Here is a 19,917-nt window from a genome sequence, read left to right as displayed (position 1 = left end):
CTGTCCTACAAACAACACCTTGAAGAAGTGAGAGCCAAAGTGACATCAAGGGTCTCGCTTATCAGCCACCTCGCTGGCACAAACTGGGGTGCCTCCGCCAGGACACTACAAATCTCCATGCAAGCTCTGGTGTTCTCCAGTCTGGAGTAGAAGCCCACACGTGAAGAAGGTTGATCCTGTGTTGCCCTTCGGATCATAACTGGCTGCCCCCGTGTCCTACCTGCCTCCTAGCGGGAATTGCCCTGGCCGGCCTCCGACGAGAGGCCGCTAACCTCGCACTTGCAAGGAAAGCCCAAGAACATGACTGGCATATCCTGCACGAAACAACTAAGGCAGCGCCACTAAGTCCCGTCACCCCTATAACAGGACAGCACAAGTGTAGGGTTTTATAGGGTCTATTCGACCATATTATATATATTTTTTATTGTGTTTACAAACATTCACCGGCATTAGACTGGTAGCGAGCGACCTCTAGAGGAGAGAAGGGGTCTTTTTCTTCTCCGCTGCTATGACGTCATGATTGTTGCTGTAAATACTTTAGTTTATCGTGTTTACTGCATTTACATTATGTTCTTTGGGGTCTTGGATCCTGGGGGCATGTGTGATGTCAGGGATACTTTTTTATGAGAATTATTCCATTAAGTTAGTATATGAGAAGCGTCCTTATTTAATTGAAACTTATGTGTGTTTTGGTATGAGAGTTCCACATGTGTTCTTGCGCGTGCGCATAAGAGTTGTTTTGACCAGCAAGTTTCAGTCCATCGCAGCGTGAGAGAGCGTTTGCACGTAGATTGAGAGCTGGTAAGGCAATTGTGCATGAAAAGTGATCATTCTGTGTGAGAAACTCTTTTATTGTACACATATATGTTGTTAGTTATTTATGCATGTTTTCATATTATTAATGGTATTTTCTTTCGTGTGGTTTTGTGTTTTTCCAGTTAAATAACCTACTACAACTACTACAACTACTACTGCTGCTACAACACATCTACAACTCGTGTTACCGTTAGCACCCATTTTATAGAGGTCTAATGTGCGTAGATTTTCTAGGGCTGGCTGAAGGTAGCAATACTGTACAAGTGAGAGTTTAGTTAGGTAACCATGTGTGTTTATGTGAGAATGTGTGTGTGTTATTATAGTTAATAAATTACCAAAAGACAGTACTGGTATTCGTGTTGTTGTTGTCGAGTGATTTGCATCAAATCTATCTACGTGTGTACGTCCCTGGACCGAAGGGAGGATCTGAAGTTAGGTTGAGCTTTAGATATCGGTACAGTTATTTAACAGCCAGCCCGTGCGACGAGGAAAGTACGGAGATTGGTGTTATTATCGGAGTAGCCTTTCACGTGAGGAGTGGCTAGGCTAGCTCAACGTCGTGGGTCTCGTTTCGACGGAGGCTCGTCGTGGGAGAGGCGAAACCTCATCAACCCTGCCCAGCTCGGCGCCAAACCAACCCCCACGAGGAGGGAGGGAGTTCGGTTCCGAGTCGGACAAGCAGCGTCGAGGACGCGCGGGAGAGCCAGCTGTTTCACCGAAAGAGCTGACTACGCGGTGCTGCGACCCGGTCCGAGAGGAGGACGCGCTCGGCTGGCCGACAACAATCACCAAAGCAAATTCATCATCATCAAAGAAATGTGTGCTTTTTGAAATGTGTGATTTCTGCATTGACTGTGTGATGTTGTCGGACGATGAGCCGATTGTTTTGCTAAGCTAGACTGTGCATGCTAACTAGCGCTGGAGGAAAGCTAAGTTGCTATGCTAGACACTGTGCTAAGGCTAACTAGCTAAACACTGAATCACGTGACGCAGGTTCGACTGGCCGCTGACCCGGAAGGAGTTAGGGACGGTAAGGAGGCACCGACCTAATACCACCAGCAGGGGGCGCCATAAGCCTTTGTTAGCATTGCTTTGAATTCCTCCAGGAGAGGCACCTATAGACTATTTTCCCTTTTTTCCTGTAACTGCTAACCATCCCATTGCCGTTATGGCGGACGTACTTTTAGTTGGACTAAAAAAGAGACGCTCTGTGGCGCAAGCAACCTTGTCCAGACGGCTAACGAAAGTCAATCTTAGCCTAGACAAGATGACCGAGCTTGAAATGTCCGCTAACATAACGGCACTTAAGGATGAGTTTGACATTTTAATGGACGCTAGTAGCGATTATGTGGAAGCACTGGAGGATCCTGATGCTACAGGGGACAATACAGGGGAAGTAGCGGCGGTGCACGGGAGGTTGAAAGAGAGTGGCGACAAGGTGGACGAGGCAGCCAAACAGCTGAGGGAGGCTGTATGGAAAATACATTTGTCAAGCCAGTTTGATTATCGGCTGGATCGCGTTAAGCAGGCTGTTGACGAGTGTGAGCGCGACATAGCGTCGGCGGACAACTTCACCCCCGGAGCTCGGAGATCGATGCGGGACGATTTGGATAATAGGTACGGACATTTGGTGGAATTTATGACGGCCTTTTCCCCTTTCGCCCCCGATCTAGAGGTAGTTGGTATGCGGAACGTTTGCATGGACTATAAGGACAAAAAGGATAAGACGTTAAGTACATTGGCTGCAGTTGGATTAGTACCTGATCCGAGTAGGAGGATCAGTGCCACGGAGGTTCAGTCTGCACCAGGAGGCAGCAGCGGCGACGCACGGAGCGTCGACGGTGCGTTAGTGGACTTATCCGGGGCCTCAGGAGGCGGTCCGGGGAGCACGTCTCAACTGCAGCATGGGAGCTTAATTTCTCAATTTGTGCCTTTTACCAGCAAATCACCGAAACCAGCGAGGAGGTTGGTCGGATTACCGCCGGATTTTGGGGACTCTAAACAGCCGCCGGACAGCGGTGATACGTGGCGATCATCTGCTGCGTCACAGCACGGTACGAGCGCTGCCCCGTTGCTAGGGGCCGCGGCGCCTCGGTTTGCTCTTGCACCGCTGACTCTGCCCAAGTTTAGTGGGGTAAGAAGGGAATATTACCGCTGGAGGGAGAATTGGGACACATTACAAAGACTGGCCGAACTGACTGGATCACGTGACCTGCGCCTGTTTCACCTGCTGGACAGTGTCACGGACGCGGTGAAACGGGAGCTCAAACTGGCGCGGTACAGAAGCTCGGAGGACGTTTTTCGAGTGCTCGACGGTCAATACGGTAATGTGTCTCAAATTGCCAATGAGATTGTAATGGAGTTACAGGACATGCCCTCCGTGCGTAATAATCAACCGAAAGAGGCGTTACTTTTAATCGACGCTATTGAAAGTGCGTTGATGGATTTGGAGGATTTGAATTGTGAGGACGTCATGAGGAATCGTCTCGTGGTCTCGTCACTGGAGAGCAAGTTACCGGACAATATGCTTGACAGGTGGCTGCTTTTCCAGTGCGAGGCTGCCAACGGGGTCCACCAGGGGAACATGTTTAACAAGCTAATGCAGTTCTTGGCTGATCAGAAATCTGTGTTACTGCGGAGGGAACAGTTGCTGCCGAGGAAACCGGGCACCGCCAGGACGGGTGACCCGAATCCCCGTGACAGACAGGAAAAGGGGGCATTTACGAAGGCAACAGCGAGTGACGCCGCAGGCAGCACCGCACAAGATTTGTGTGACTTGTGTGGACAAAGGGGGCATGCTGGCCAGGTGTATCACTGCCAGACATTTAGAGAGGCTAATGCACGGGAAAAGAGGGACCATGCAAGAAAAGTGGGGGCCTGTTTTAAGTGTCTGGATTCGCACGAGGGAGCGTGTAGAAAAAACTTTCTGTGTCGCATGGCAGAATGCCAGAGGAGGGATAATCTCCCGGATCACCATTACCTGCTATGCCTCGAAGCACACCCCAACAGAGACACTGCAAGAGGGGTCGCTGAGCAAGCAAGAGAGCCTCGGGGTCCAACCGCACAACAGAAAGCCATCTTTGCTGAGCTAGGCCTGACACCGGAGCAACTAAAGGGTGTTCGCAAGGCTGTGACAAACACAGCAGCAGCAACAGTGTGCGAAGACAGGGGTTTATTGGGCAGTGAGCATCCAGTCCTCCTGATGCTGGTCGATGTCACGACTAGGAGGGGGGACTGGATGGGGGCCCTAATTGATCTCGCCTCTGACACTAACTACCTCACACACCAGGCAGCAGCAGATCTCGGGCTTGTGGGTGAGCCTGTCACGCTGGTGGTGCATGGTGTGGGGGGGATGGAGACAACTGTGGACACGAGGAAATACAGTGTGTCTCTCAAAGTGGACATGGAGGGGACCTTGCAGAGCCACGACATGGTTTGTTATGGGCTGGAGGAGATTGCTCGAATAGACTACACTGTGGACTCAAAAAGTTTGGAGAAGTTTTTCCCAGGAGCTGTCAAGCCGGGTGAGTTGAGGCGCCCGCAGAAGGTGGACATGCTGATAAGTGCCAGAGAGGGTCGTTTGGCACCTCAACGATTAATGAAGTGCGGCGATCTGGTGCTGTGGGGCGGCCCTCTGGGAAAGACTGTGAGTGGGGTGCACCCAGACCTCTTTGAGGAAGCAAGGGTCGGGTCCACACGCCAGTCAACACACCTTGCTCGCTCCATGAGGACGGCGACTGTCGAGGTGAAAGAGAGTTCCTCAGAGAAGGCCGTGAAGGAGACAGCAAGAGGGAGGGCTACTCCTGATCACGAGGCTATGGAGGAGACCTCAGGAGAAGAAGCTGTGGAGGAGATAGCAGCAGAGGAGGCTGCTCCTGCACACAAGGTGGTGAAGGAGACCTCAGGAGAGGAGACTGCGGAGGAGACGATCGGGGTGGCTGCTCCTGCAAGTGAGTGCAGGGAGGCAGGCCTCAGCGGCATCCTGATGGGAGATCCGGAGGTGCTGGGCCCCGTCCTCAGATGCCCACCCGGACTGGAGGCGATCGTGAGCGGAGTCGACGCCATCAGGAGGTTAGATGGCCTCTACCTCCAGCTGCCCTGGGTCCGGTCTACTCGCAGTGGGAGGCTTGGTGCGACGGAGACGACTTCGGCCCGGTCTTCTTACAGTGGGAGGCTTAAAGGGACGGAGTGCAGGCTGGGGGCACTGGGTCTGCCAGAGTTGCTCAGAGAGGACTCTGTCTGGCGAAAGGGTGTTGCCACGGGGGCGCAGCATGGCAGTTCTGGGATGAGTGGGGGGAAGGTCAGGAGGGGAGATGGTGGGCCAGGGTCCCCAGATGTAACGGTGTCTGCCTCTGAGGAGTGCGGAGACCCCGGGGGGCTCTGGGTGACGTCTCCTGGGCCAGGTCGACCGTGCAACGTCACAGTGGGAGGCGTTGACAGTGGCGGGACGCTCTGCCTTCCTCCGCAGGGACGTGCGGAGGTTGCCTGAGTGCAGTGGAGGAGCAGTGTTCATGTAGTTATACTCTTTGACACATGACGTTATTTTCTGTTCTTCGTGCGGACGCTGTTTTCCGTACGGTTCATAATGAACGGATTGCGTGCAGCGGACTTTCAAGGAAGTTCATTCGGACCTAACCTTTTATTATTATTCTTATTTTTTTTTTGATAATTTTTATAAGACACTCGTATACTCCTATGTGTATGGCCTATTAGATTGAAGCAATCCATAGCCCAAGTGGGAGGTGTAGGGTTTTATAGGGTCTATTCGACCATATTATATATATTTTTAATTGTGTTTACAAACATTCACCGGCATTAGACTGGTAGCGAGCGACCTCTAGAGGAGAGAAGGGGTCTTTTTCTTCTCCGCTGCTATGACGTCATGATTGTTGCTGTAAATACTTTAGTTTATCGTGTTTACTGCATTTACATATGTTCTTTGGGGTCTTGGATCCTGGGGGCATGTGTGATGTCAGGGATACTTTTTTATGAGAATTATTCCATTAAGTTAGTATATGAGAAGCGTCCTTATTTAATTGAAACTTATGTGTGTTTTGGTATAAGAGTTCCACATGTGTTCTTGCGCGTGCGCATAAGAGTTGTTTTGACCAGCAAGTTTCAGTCCATCGCAGCGTGAGAGAGCGTTTGCACGTAGATTGAGAGCTGGTAAGGCAATTGTGCATGAAAAGTGATCATTCTGTGTGAGAAACTCTTTTATTGTACACATATATGTTGTTAGTTATTTATGCATGTTTTCATATTATTAATGGTATTTTCTTTCGTGTGGTTTTGTGTTTTTCCAGTTAAATAACCTACTACAACTACTACAACTACTACTGCTGCTACAACACATCTACAACTCGTGTTACCGTTAGCACCCATTTTATAGAGGTCTAATGTGCGTAGATTTTCTAGGGCTGGCTGAAGGTAGCAATACTGTACAAGTGAGAGTTTAGTTAGGTAACCATGTGTGTTTATGTGAGAATGTGTGTGTGTTATTATAGTTAATAAATTACCAAAAGACAGTACTGGTATTCGTGTTGTTGTTGTCGAGTGATTTGCATCAAATCTATCTACGTGTGTACGTCCCTGGACCGAAGGGAGGATCTGAAGTTAGGTTGAGCTTTAGATATCGGTACAACAAGAGATGTTTGTTTCCATCCCTGAGGACGTGTCTACAAGTGCATGGCTGGCAACTTCCTGGAAGCAGGAATGGGAGTCGTCTGAGCCCACATATCTGCACCATCACATCCAAGACCCGGGAGATGGAGTCGAAGGAGAACATCTACCACACCAGCATTGGACCCTACTGAACTGCCTCCGTACTGGGGTTTGTCGCTTCAAATCGTCCATGAAGGAGCGGGGCCTGGCAGACAGCGCAGTATGCAAGTGTAGCGGACATGGCGTAATAATGATGGGAAATATTAATAATAATTGTAGTGATAACCACCCCCAAAATTGGACTTATGCAGATACATTCATTTTTGGATATTGGGGTTATATCGGGCCCCCCCACGGGATGACTCACAGAAGGCCACACCGGACAGCTGTTGACATCCGATCACAGTGACCTGGTCATAAAACCCCCTTTTGCCACGGACCCTGGGCTCCATCCAGGAAAGGGAGTTAAGGTCTAAGCCCGGTCGTAAAGATAAGGTGGGAAAGGAATGTAGATGTCCGTTGCCTGCTTCCACACCCCCCCGTTCACCAAACACACACACACACACCCACACTCGCTCCTCTACTTTCCCCACTATGACAATGGGATAAAGACATTGTGAAATCATTGTTTCCCTGAACCAAAGGCCCACAGGTATGGCCCAAGTCGGGTGAAGAGAGGAACCATTGAATGTGTTGTGTGTGTCACCTAGGAATGGGTAATAGAACCCATATCATCATATGTGCTGTGACTTTAAAAATACATTGTTGTCCCAAAACCATGGCCTCCCTCACCGTGGGTCAACCGGCCCCAACTGTCCACAGCGTAACAGGAAACCGTTATTGCCCCATGGACTGTTTCACCAGACACACACAGCCAGTCTTTCGAGATAAGGATGGAACCTGAGACTGTTTCAACATGAAAGAATGTCCTGCCAAGCGCTCACAGTGTCACACACACTATCTGGCGGAACACAAGACCATGAGCGACAATAAATGTGAATAAACTGTTTACGTGTTATGTTCTGTGACTTTAAAATATATAATTATTGTCCTGTATTATGACTACCAAAATAATATGAACTTGGTGTTTTTAAATGTGATGCTTCTCTTGTAAATTAGACTTCGATGCTTACCTGCTGCCTGTTGGACATAAAGCTGTCATGATTAGTATCTTGACAATTCTAAATTCATTGTGATTCCAAATATCCAGCCAAATGTGTTAATAGAAAGTCCCCAAGATAGTTAAGCAGAGAAGTTTTAGTTTTCATATTATAGGAAGGAGGTTGCCACTCCAGCTGCCTCCGACACGCCCCCCAATGGGCCAAGAAGGAGGAAGATCCCTCCTTCTCACTATAAGAGAACTGGCCACCCAGTTCTCCCCCTCTCTCTTCCTGCACCAGTCCTCCTCTCTTCCTGCTTCTCCTCTCTGCTACTCCTCAACCCAGATGATGACCTGATCCCAGAGGAACAGGGGGGTGGGAGACTGTATTGGGCACAGACCCATCATACTATCTCTCCCACCAAGGGGCGGCCATAGCTGAGTGGTTAGTGAGCCCGCCTAGGGAGCCAGAGGCCCTGGTTGCCCCGGGTACGATTCCAGGCCAGGTCAGCGTGTCGATGAAATGAAATTTATCCCTGAGCAAGACTCTTAACCCCTAATTGCTCACAGGCCATCATTGGAAACAAGCCCGCAAGGACTTTCATGTACGTCCTGTTAAAAGGAATTATCTTTATCTTTATAACGCTCTCCTCTGCAGCTCCGGCACTCTGGGAGGTCTCGACTCCCAGAGACTAAAGTTTTGACCGCTCGCTGGACTCTGGAAAAAGACTGTCACAAAAGGGCTCCCAACCAGGTCGTATGAGTCTGAAACATGAAATTATGGCAACCATCTGACGATATGCTGTATGTATGTGTAGGCTTCTTCCTTCCTAAAGGGCTCCATGATACGTCATTTTTCCAGGCAGCGTGGTAGTTAATTTCTGCTCAATTCTTCCCCGACATGATATCCTAGGTTCCACTTTATCTACTAACATTTAAGCCCTCATTTGAGTGGGGGGAACTAATACTTTCCTTTTGGTTCTAAGTTATCTAACGGGTCCCTTAGTAGTTAGCATATATTGATGGAGAGCATGGTGTTACATGCCCGGCCTCCCTCAAGATATGGCCTACATTGGAACCTGCATAGGTCTAAGTCATGACCTTTGATGACAGCACCAGCCTGTCATTAAACATTGAATGAAAGATCACATAGTTATGACGTACAACGAAATGCAGTGGCATTTCTGATCATTTTTGTGAATTTATTTTCCTTAATACATTTCTGAGACTATTTTTATTAAGAAGGAGTGTGTCATTCATTATTCTCTGTTTACAGTAATACTATTGGGATATTTATTGCAAGTCTGACAAGAACTCACGTTACTATTACAGTGACGTAAGTTTCAATATATATCAATATATATTGTAATAATTCATAAATTATATTTATATGATTTATGGAATATTACGTCCTGTACCATGCTGAAGTTATGATCGGCGTAGTTGTTATATAATTATGAAAATATTAAAAATCTTTTATGAAAAATCAAAATATTAATTTTCACCAAAAATTAAGGAATTGCGCAAATTAAGGGATTAATTTGCACCTCGACACAACCATGAAAAAGGCTACGTAAGAATCTTGGACACAGTATGATGCATGGATTCTGGTTAGAAATTGATTGGAAATATATGAGTTGAAATCATTTGGAAAAGGACTTCCGTTTATATCAAAATAAAGTGTTTATTAAGATAAATCCTATGTAGATGATAATAAAACAACCAATGAAATGGGGAAAAGATCAATAACTCAAAAGATGATGAAACTGGTTAAAATCTCAACAATCTACAACATAACAGATCTACAATCTGATCAGATCAATAAGGTCAAATAAGGAAATGGCCACATTTTAATCTACTAAAGGAGAAGGGATTAAAGTCATAAAGAAAAGAGAAAGATCAATGATTAATAATAGCTAATCTGCCCTCACAAATAAACTCAGTTGCCAACCACATGTGGATGCATATGCTCGCCTGTCCATTGGGGGGGGGAGGAGAGATGAGCTGATTCCTTTGTCTCTGTGAGGAGAGACCATGAGGCTGTGGCTAGCAGGTTTAGCTAGCGTCCGGCTACTTCACTGCATCACGCAGTCCTTCTCAGTCTCCACTCAACTCGGATTGAGGAGACAGTGTGCATGCTGCCAGTAGGCTAGAGAGCTACATTGTATGCTGCCGGTAGCTACAAAGCTACCTTGTATGCTGACAGTAGACTAAAGAGCTACCTTGTATGCATGCTGCCAGTATGCTACAGAACTACCTTGTATGTATGCTGCCAGTATGCTCCAGAGCTAACTTGTATGCATGCTGCCAGTAGCTACAGAGCTACCTTGTATGCATGCTGCCAGTTGAATCTAGATCAAACTTGTATGCATGCTGCCAGTAGGCTACAGAGCTACCTTATATGCATGCTGCCAGTAGGCTACATAGCGACCTTGTATTCATGCTGCCAGTAGCTACAGAGTTACCTTGTATTCATGCTGCCAGTAGCTACAGAGTTACCTTATATGCATGCTGCCAGTAGCTACAGAGCTACCTTGTATGCATGCTGCCAGTAGGCTACATAGCGACCTTGTATTCATGCTGCCAGTAGCTACAGAGTTACCTTGTATGCCAGTAGCTACATAGCGACCTTGTATTCATGCTGCCAGTAGCTACAGAGTTACCTTGTATTCATGCTGCCAGTAGCTACAGAGTTACCTTATATGCATGCTGCCAGTAGCTACATAGCGACCTTGTATTCATGCTGCCAGTAGCTACAGAGTTACCTTGTATGCAAGCTGCCAGTATCTACAGAGCTACCTTTTTTGCAAGCTGTCAGTAGGCTACAGAGCTATCCTGTATGCATGCTGCTAGTACGCTCCAGAGCTAACTTGCATGCATGCTGCCAGTAGGCTACAGAGCTACCTTGTATGCATGCTGCGAGTAGGCTACAGAGCTACCTTGTATGCTGCCGGTAGGCTACAGAGCTACCTTGTATACTGCCGGTAGCGACAAAGCTACCTTGTATGCTGCCAGTAGACTAAAGAGCTACCTTGTATGCATGCTGCGAGTAGGCTACAGAGCTACCTTGTATGCATGCTGCCAGTAGCTACAGAGCTACCTTGTATGCATGCTGCCAGTAGGCTACAGAGCTACCTTGTATGCATGCTGCCAGTAGCTACAGAGCTACCTTGTATGCATGCTGCGAGTAGGCTACAGAGCTACCTTGTATGCATGCTGCCAGTACGCTACAGAGCTACCATGTACTGTATGCATGCTGCCAGTAGCTACAGAGCTACCTTGTATGCATAATGCCAGTTGAATCCAGAGCAAACTTGTATGCATGCTGCCAGTACGCTACAGAGCTACCTTGTATTCATGCTGCCAGTATGCTCCAGAGCTACCTTGTATGCATGCTGCCAGTAGGCTACAGAGTTACCTTGTATGCATGCTGCCAGTAGCTACAGAGCTACCTTGTATTCATGCTGCCAGTATGCTCCAGAGCTACCTTGTATGCATGCTGCCAGTAGGCTACAGAGTTACCTTGTATGCATGCTGCCAGTAGCTACAGAGCTACCTTGTATGAAAGGTACAGTAGCTCTTTAGCCTACTGGCAGCATACAAGGTAGTTCTGTAGCTACTAGCAGCATGCATACAAGGTCGCTCTGTAGTCTACTGGCAGCATACAACGTAGCTCTGTAGCTACTGGCAGCATGCATACAAAGTAGCTCTTTAGCCTACTGGCAGCATGCATACAAGGTAGCTCTGTAGTCTACTGGCAGCATACACGGTAGCTCTGTAGCTACTGGCAGTATGCATACAAGGTAGCTCTGTAGCCTACTGGCAGCATACAAGGTAGTTCTGTAGCTACTGGCAGCACGCATACAAGGTAGCTCTGTAGCTACTGGCAGCATAAATACAAGATAGCTATGTTGCCTACTGGCAGCATGCATAAAATATAGCTCTGTAGCTACTGGCAGTATGCATACAAGTTAGCTCTGGAGCAAATTGGCAGCATAAATACAAGGTAGGCTACCTTGTATGCATGTTGCCAGTTGAATCCAGAGCTAACTTATATGCATGCTGCCAGTAGCTGCAGAGCTACCTTGTATGCATGCTGCCAATAGGCTACATAGCGACCTTGTATGTATGCTGCCAGTAGCTACAGAGCTACCTTGTATGCATGCTGCCAGTAGCTACAGAGCTACCTTGTATGCATGCTGCCAGTAGCTACAGAGCCACCTTTTTTGCATGCTGTCAGTAGGCTACAGAGCTAACTTGCATGCATGCTGCAAGTAGGCTCCAGAGCTAACTTGCATGCATGCTGCTACAAGGTAGCTCCGTATCCTACTGGCAGCATACAAGGTAGCTCTGTAGCCTACTGGCAGCATCCATACAAGGTAGCTCTGTAGCTACTGGCAGCATGAATACAAGGTAGCTGTGCAGCTAGTGGCAGCATGCATACAAGTTAGCTCTGGATTCAACTGGCAGCATGCATACAAGAGAGCTCTGTATCCTACTGGCAACATGCATACAATGTATCTCTGTAGCCTACTGGCAGCATGCATACAAGATAGCTCTGTATCCTACTGGCAGCATCCATACAAGGTAGCTCTGTAGCTACTGGCAGCATGCATACAAGGTAGCTCTGTAGCTACTGGCAGCATGCATACAAGGTAGCTCTGTAGCTTACTGTACATAGACATATAAAGGTAGACGCCTCCTTCGACTCTGAGGCATTGGTATCTCGGGTGCCATTTTAGCGTAGGAAAGCTGTAGGCAAGCTTCCGCGTGTGTCACAGAAGGGGGCGTTCGGTTGGGCGGGTCTTTTTGTAACCCAGCTCTTAACCCTTTAAAAGGCAGCAGCTGCGCAGCATCTAGTTAGTTGGAACTTGGCAAACTCCACACTCTGGATTTGTGCAATTATAAATCGTCTTTTACTGTTTTACAGTTTAAACAGGTTCCTATGTTCCTATGCTTTTGCTGTCTTGGAGTATTTGTGTTATATGTTATGCTTTCAGTGACATAAATGCATTAGAACAGTGGTTTTCAACCTTTTTCATATCAAGGTCCATTATTTATTCGCCATTTGAGCCACGGAACACCGTTTGATGAGCTTTAGCCTCTCACACCCAAAACTTAGAATATGTTGTTATCGTTCGATAAGATGTCGTCAAAATAACAATTCTTTACGTTCTCTAATATATAGTAAATAATGCAGATGTTTAACAATTTGAGAGTGAGAGTGTGAAATGTTATACTCAAGATTTAAAGATCTATAAGGGTCCATTTGGTTATCAACTCTCCATCATTTAGCTGGGGACCACCTGGAACCCCCTCAAGGACCACTGGTGGTCCCCGGACCACTGGTTGAGAACCATTGCACTGACAAGTCCCGGAAAAGACGCACTGTGATTGGCCAGTAGTCAATGCGCTGTGAGCGCTGTGATTGGCCAGTAGTCACTTTGAGCCTCAGTTTGCCTACACTAAAATGACGGCCACGATACCAGTTGCTCCAACGAACTGCAGAGACCAATGAGGTATCTAGGTTTCTATATCTATGCTACTGGAAGCATACAAGGTTGCTCTGTAGCTACTGGCCGCATGCATACAAGGTAGCTCTGTAGCCTACTGGTAGCATATATAGATACATAGGTTGAATCCAGAGCTAACTTGTATGGATGCTGCCAGTAGGCTACATAGCTACCTTGTATTCATGCCACTAGTAGCTACAGAGCTACCTTGTATACATGCTGCCAGTAGCTACAGAGCTACCTTTTTTGCATGCTATCAGTAGGCTACAGAGCTATTCTGTATGCATGCTGCCAGTAGCTACAGAGCTACCTTGTATGCATGCTGCCAGTAGCTACAGAGCTACCTTGTATTCTTGCTACCAGTTTGCTCCAGAGCTCAACTGGCAGCATGCATACAAGCTCAACTGGCACCAGTAGGCTACAGAGCTACCTTGAATTTATGCTGCCAGTAGGCTCCAGAGTTAACTTCCATGCATGCTGCCAGCAGCTACAGAGCTAACTCGTATGTATGCTGCCAGTAGGCTACAGAGCTACCTTGTATGCATACTGATACCAAATGTCTACAATGCATTTAAACAACTCCGCTCTGAACATCAGTTAGTTTGGTGTGTAAAATACATACCATGTGTTGTATCCCCATAATTCTCCCTCGAGGTGATAGGAGACGTGATGGGAGACGTGATAGGAAAGGTGATAGGAGGTTCCCCATTGTCCTTTTGTCTTTGCTGCTTCTTCTGTTAACAAGCGACAACAACAGCAGTGACATTTATGCTAACTGTGTGCGTATATTTCATGGATTACATTTTGTATTATTATTATTAGGGCTCGAGCACTGCACAGTGCGAAACTACTATCCTACATATAATTTTAGAAATATCAGTCAGCCAGTCTGTCTGGTTCTCCTCATTGGCTTAAGCAATTGCTCTGCACTTGCACATGGCCATTTATCATTAGCATATGCACACCGTGAGGAAGCCCCTTTTTTGTCTTTGTCACAATTGAAGATGTTTATTTGCGTTTTGCTGTAAACAACAGATATTCTGAGTTTGCCTCTGCCGATGGGACTGTCGTCATGGTTACAGCCCCCCAACCTATGGGATCTGTGTTTGTGTGTGTGTGTACACAGGTTGTGTATATGTATAGACAAAATCACAGAGTGCTGCCCTGTAGTTGCAATAATCATTATTGTGGTGTCAGACACAGTGGCGTAACGAGCCAACAGTGGGACGGTGGGACCCCACGCGGGGTTGTCACCTACAGTATAAAACCTACAGTAGCCTATACATGATACAATGCATAAGAAAAACTAAGCCTATTCATTGTGCTTGCATAACACATGGTCACAAATAAAATAGTTATTGGAACATTTAGCCTACATTTAGGGAGATTTCGCTTTTTATAGACAGAACCTGTACACCTTCAACTGCGTAGCCACACACAGCTCCAATGTCATCATCAAATATGCGGATGACACAAGTGTGATGGGCCTGATTGACAATGACGATGAGACGGCCTACAGAGCAGAGGTCGGAGCACTGACACAGTGGTGCCAGGAGAACAACCTTGCTCTCAACGTCAATAAGACCAAGGAGCTCATCGTGGACTTCAGAAGGCGGGAGAGAGAGCACGCACCCATCCACATCAATGTGTTGCAGTGGAACAGGTCTATGACTTTAAGTTCCTCGGAATAAACATTTCAAGGGACCTCAAGTGGGCAACGCATACCACACAGGTGGTGAAAAAGGCCCAACAGCGGCTCTACTGCCTCCGGCGTCTGAAAAAGTTCAGAGTAAGCGCCCGCATCCTGAGAGCTTTCTACACCAGCACCATCGAGAGCATCTTGACGAGTGGCACCACCGCCTGGTTCGGAAACTGCACCGCAGCCGAACAAAAGGCACTACAGAGAGTGGTGCGAACGGCGCAGCGCATCGTGGGCGGTGAGCTTCCCCCTCTCCAGGTCTTTCATCGGAAACGGTGTGTGGCTAAGGCCGGAAGCATCATCAAGGACATTTTCCACCCCAGCCATGGTTTGTTTAAGTCGCTGCGGCACCCACGGCCAGGCAAGCGATGGGGGAGCATCGGAAGCAGCACCACGAGACTCTGTAACAGCTTTTATCCAGCAGTAATAAGACTGTTGAATGAGAACTGAGCATGTGGACACTGTGCACTGAACTCATTGAACAATGTTTTTAATGCACAGATGATCTGATCAATGTTTTAATTGGACTCCCCATTACGAACACTTCCTTCCCTTAAATGATTATGTACATTAGCCACTCTCTTAAATGCACTTTACTGTATTTCTATTCTATTATATCTATCTTTTTAACTGCATTAATGGGCCTGTACAATTAAGAATTTCACCCATATTACCTGTAATGTGACAATAAAGTTTGATTCTGATTCTGATTCTTGTACAGCTGTTTGTTTTCAAATTCCCTCCACCTCCCCGGCCTCCTCCCTGTGGCATTTAGTTCATATTGTTATAGGTTGTTTCTGTGTTTGTACTGTGGTTCTGTGTATTGTACTGTGGTTCTATGGATTGTACTATGATATGTGGTAGTTTATTATGCATTGAAGGTTCAATGTTATGTAAAACTGTATTTTATGCTCTGCTATGGGGGGTTTGTGATTTCAGATCTGTTGTCCTGCTTGCACAGGTAATCTGTAATATAACTTGAGCAGAGTCAAACCACCAAATCTGAATGCAATATCATTGGAGTAAATGTTAATAGTGTAGTAAATGGTTATATATGCAATATGGTAAATGGTTAATAAATGGTATTGGTTATTCCTGAGCTGAAGTGTCTAAATGAAGTACAGTGCTGTGTGTGAATAATAATAATGTTCAACAAAATCACCCAAATGAATGTCTTACCTTAGAGGGTTTTCTTTAAATTTCAGAGGTGTCTCCTTGGACCGATCACTATCAGCCATGTCCTCAGCAGAGTTACAACTCTCCTGGCTTTTGATGACAAAACAAAATCAATACTTTTAACAATACAAACTATAAGCTTTATGAATGTAAACATCACTATGTCAATAACATTTTAACAGATGACATTGTCCGATATTTTATGTTATAAACGTATGCCTCCATATTACAAACTCAGTAGCAATACTGCACCTCTGTGAGGTTTTCTTTTTATAATTATATCCCCCACCGTTTAGCTTTCTAACATGGATATCCATCAGTAATGTTATTGTTTTGAACAATGATTTTATATTCGCGCGCGTGCATGTGTGGCCGGACTGTGAGCGCGAGCGAAAATTTGCGGTTATTAGCGGTTTTAGACACTTTCTCAGCGGGTTTGTGGCGGATTTCGGATACCTATATATACACTGTTATCAAAATGGCTGAATAGGATATAAAAATCACACCCAGTGTGAGTAAGCGGTGCCTACTCTGTTTGATGAGTGTGTGCTGTCATTCAGTTGGTATTTTTACTCATTTTAACAACCTTTAAGTGGTTTTACTCATTTGAGTACTACTGAGTATTTTTACTCAATTTAAGTACTCTTAAGTATTGTTACTCAATGTATTTACTTTAAAGTATTTTTAGTCACTTTATTTACTTTAAAGTATTTTTTACAAATTTTTACAACTTTTAAGTATTTTTACTCTTTTTGAGTACTTTTAAGTATTTTTACTCAATATAAGTACTCTTAAGTATTTTTACTCAAGGTATTTACTTTTTAAATATTTGTACTCTGTACACTGTCTGTGTGTGTGTGTGTGTGTGTGTGTGTGTGTGTGTGTGTGTGTGTGTGTGTGTGTGTGTGGCACTGTGTCCTGTTTGTGCTGCAGCTGCTTATGCCGTGCTCGGACGGACACGCAAACACACACGGTCAAATGTAGAGCGGCTGGCACCGCTAAAAAAATAAGATTTCTGTTCAAAAAAAAAAAAATCAATTTGTTTTAGGGTTTGGCAGAAAAACCAAATGGGTGGGCCCAGGCCTACCTATGCCCACCCATGGCTACGCCCCTGATTGTGAGGCTATGTGCTGTGTTCAAATAATTAGTTTTTCTTTTGATTTGAATTAGTACAACACATCTTGAACATCAACTGTCGAGTTGGACAAAAGGATGGGCAAGAAAGAATAATATCAGATTCTAATCTAACGCAGCCTGTTGAACTAATCAATGGTAGGTTTGATTTCTAGCCTGAGAGAGAGAGAGAGGATTCCGTTGTCGGAGTCCTACAAACCGATGTGCCCCGATGTTTTTTTCAACAGCAAAATATAGATGAATACATCTGATCACTGTAGTAAAAAATACCCTATTTGAGTGTTTTCCATTTGTACTGCTGTGTTTATTTGGTGCTGATTGTAAATGGATTTTGTCTGTTAGGCTAATCTGTGGGCTAACTCTCAGTGAAGGTTCCATTGAAAAATATTCATTAGCTTTTGTGCTAGCTAGCAAAACATCCGGGGAGGGCAGGGAGGGACGAACGGCGCATTAAGCCACTCGATGCATTACGGACAGGGAGGGACGAACGGTGCATGTGTAAAACACAAAGTTGAGGAAACAGACAGAGGGGACATTAACATGATACATTTATTTGACTATCAGCATGGTCATTTGCTCGTAGGGTTCTACTGAAGCATCAATGAGAGTTAGATGCCAGAAATGTAACGTTTGTACTTGTTATAGGACATTTCATCCGACCGCGCCGTCCGACCCCTGTGTATGCACCGTTCGTCCCGACTGGCGGCCGTGTGCGGAGAGTAGCGCAACGTCACTTTACTTACCGATTGCGTTCGACTCGTTTCACTAAAATTAAAACGGACTGCGGGTAATGGGAGAGGACAAGTGTCTCTTGTTCACAAAAAAGTATGGTTACATGAAATTAAGTAATCTCTGTGCAGGGAAGGAAATAGAAAAGGGTGCGTCGTTGGACCCCACTCTCCCCTACCAGTTGCGTCTCTCATCTGGAGGAGCAGAGAGAGCGGCTGCATTCCTCTCTGCACCCCGCCGCACCCCCTTCACCACCCCCCTCACACAGCACCGTCTCAACTGAAGAAGTGAGAAAGGAATAGCCTTCCATGCAAACTAATAACCAGTGTTGCTGTTCTCATCTTGAAAAGTAGAATCCACTTGTCAGAGGGTGTAACATTAGTAGGATAACCAGTGATAGTTAAGAGCCTGCAGGGCAAAATAATTAACACCAGCTGTGAACGCTAAGTTGACTTTGATTGTGTGTGTGTGTGTGTGTGTGTGTGTGTGTGTGTGTGTGTGTGTGTGTGTGTGTGTGTGTGTGTGTGTGTGTGTGTGTGTGTGTGTGTGTGTGTGTGTGTGTGTGTTGTAAATGTGTGTGTGTCTTTCTGAAATGAAACTGAAAGTAACTTCTCCAAAAGGAAGGAATGGCAGGCCTAATATTACTGATGCATTTTGGCTGTGTGCAATAATGCAACTGCAGACATTATATTGCCTTTTGTTAGGCTATTCAATATTAGTTTTTTTTTCTTGAAATCATATTTATTTAATGTGCAATAATTCAACTGTATGGCATGCTAATGTTTTGAGACATATTGTATTACATTACTACACAATAGTATATAAATAATTCTACACAATAAATAAATATGTTTTAAATAACTGATCTAAATATGGATTATAGTTATGATAAGTTTTGCCATAATCATGTAGCTCTACAACAGAGGCATAGCCATGACAGCAATGGTACAAAATAATATTGAAAAAAATGTATATATATATTGTTTAAATAATAATTTTCAGCCATTCGGCCAAGTGTTTCCTATATTCGGTATTCGGTTTCGGCCAAGAATTTGATATACTGTAGTTATAGCAATGACTGAGATGTAGTGGAGTAGAAGTAAAAGTACTGGAAATTGAAAATACTCTAGTAAAGTAATAATACCTCAAATCTTTACTGAAGTACAGTACTTGAGTAAATAAAATTAGTTACTTTACACCACTGTTGTTCTATAAATCTAATTATTTTGCTGGAAAAATTCTGGCACTGTAGTGAAAACGTGGCTTAAAACATGGTAATCATTACCTAACCACGCACACACATTACCAGGTATTGTTTAATTTCAAATTGAATTATTCTACTTAAAATGGTTTATTGGGGCTCCTTACAAATTGCATTGTTTGTTTTTAATGTCAATAATTAAAGTAGCTATTCTTCTTAATACATAAAAAAAAGTGATCTACGTAGTTAGTGGCAGTGTCTGAGACAACAGATGCTGACTAAATGCGTGTGAGTGCGAATGCGCGTCCGCAACTGGTTTCGGCCCACATCAAGTCACCATTTGACCAATTCGGCCCGACCCCAAAATGAGTTAGACACCCCTGATGTAGAGGACCACCACATGCTCCAGAATGTGTCACTCTTTTGATGAAGACCAAAGTAAGCTTCTCAAGGGTAAAAAAAAAAAGCCAGATCTTCACAGAGGGTATTTGAGGGGTGGACCATGATAATAAAATGCACTTTTTAGGGCGCGCTCCCACCGCACTTTTATTTTACCTCTGGGGCGGAATCTGCGGGGACATAGATTGGTGAAGCAATAAGAAGCGGCGCTGGTACCGAGCGCAGGGCTTTGGATCCGCCCTTCAAGACCTTGGATAGGGCTGGCTCCTACAGTCTATCCCACCCATGACCCAAAATTGCATTACAAAACAAAATGCCAGACGCCAGATGATAAACGGACGTTGTTGATGCATACAGTTGAATTGTGAAATGTACAGTGCTCTGTGTTATGACTGAATAATGACAATATTCAACAAAATCACCCAAATGAATGTCTTACATTGAAGGGTTGTTTTTCAAAGACAGAGGTGGTGCATCCTTGGATGGATCA

The 19,917-nt window shown here is 45.4% G+C and overlaps 1 protein-coding gene across 1 annotated transcript in view; it reads right to left on the bottom strand.

Annotated features, from left to right (window-relative positions):
• Positions 1-19,911, bottom strand: part of LOC308081616 (uncharacterized protein) — a gene marked incomplete at its 3' end in the record, with an annotated part of 67,267 nt that extends 47,356 nt beyond the window's left edge. The window contains exons 1-3 of the mRNA XM_080457975.1: positions 19,867-19,911; positions 15,968-16,054; positions 13,712-13,823 (exon numbers count right to left, since the gene is read on the bottom strand). Coding sequence (XP_080314101.1) covers positions 13,712-13,823; positions 15,968-16,026 — 171 coding nt within the window. The 5' untranslated portion in view covers positions 16,027-16,054; positions 19,867-19,911. The remainder of the gene's footprint in view (positions 1-13,711; positions 13,824-15,967; positions 16,055-19,866) is intronic.
• Positions 19,912-19,917: the final 6 nt, after the last annotated feature.

This window comes from Gymnoscopelus braueri (assembly GCF_963280865.1).
Source record: "Gymnoscopelus braueri genome assembly, contig: SCAFFOLD_51, whole genome shotgun sequence".
In the NCBI taxonomy this organism is placed as follows: Eukaryota; Metazoa; Chordata; class Actinopteri; order Myctophiformes; family Myctophidae; genus Gymnoscopelus; species Gymnoscopelus braueri.
Note: the sequence above shows the minus strand (reverse complement) of the source record. Positions and strands in the feature narration are given on the sequence as shown.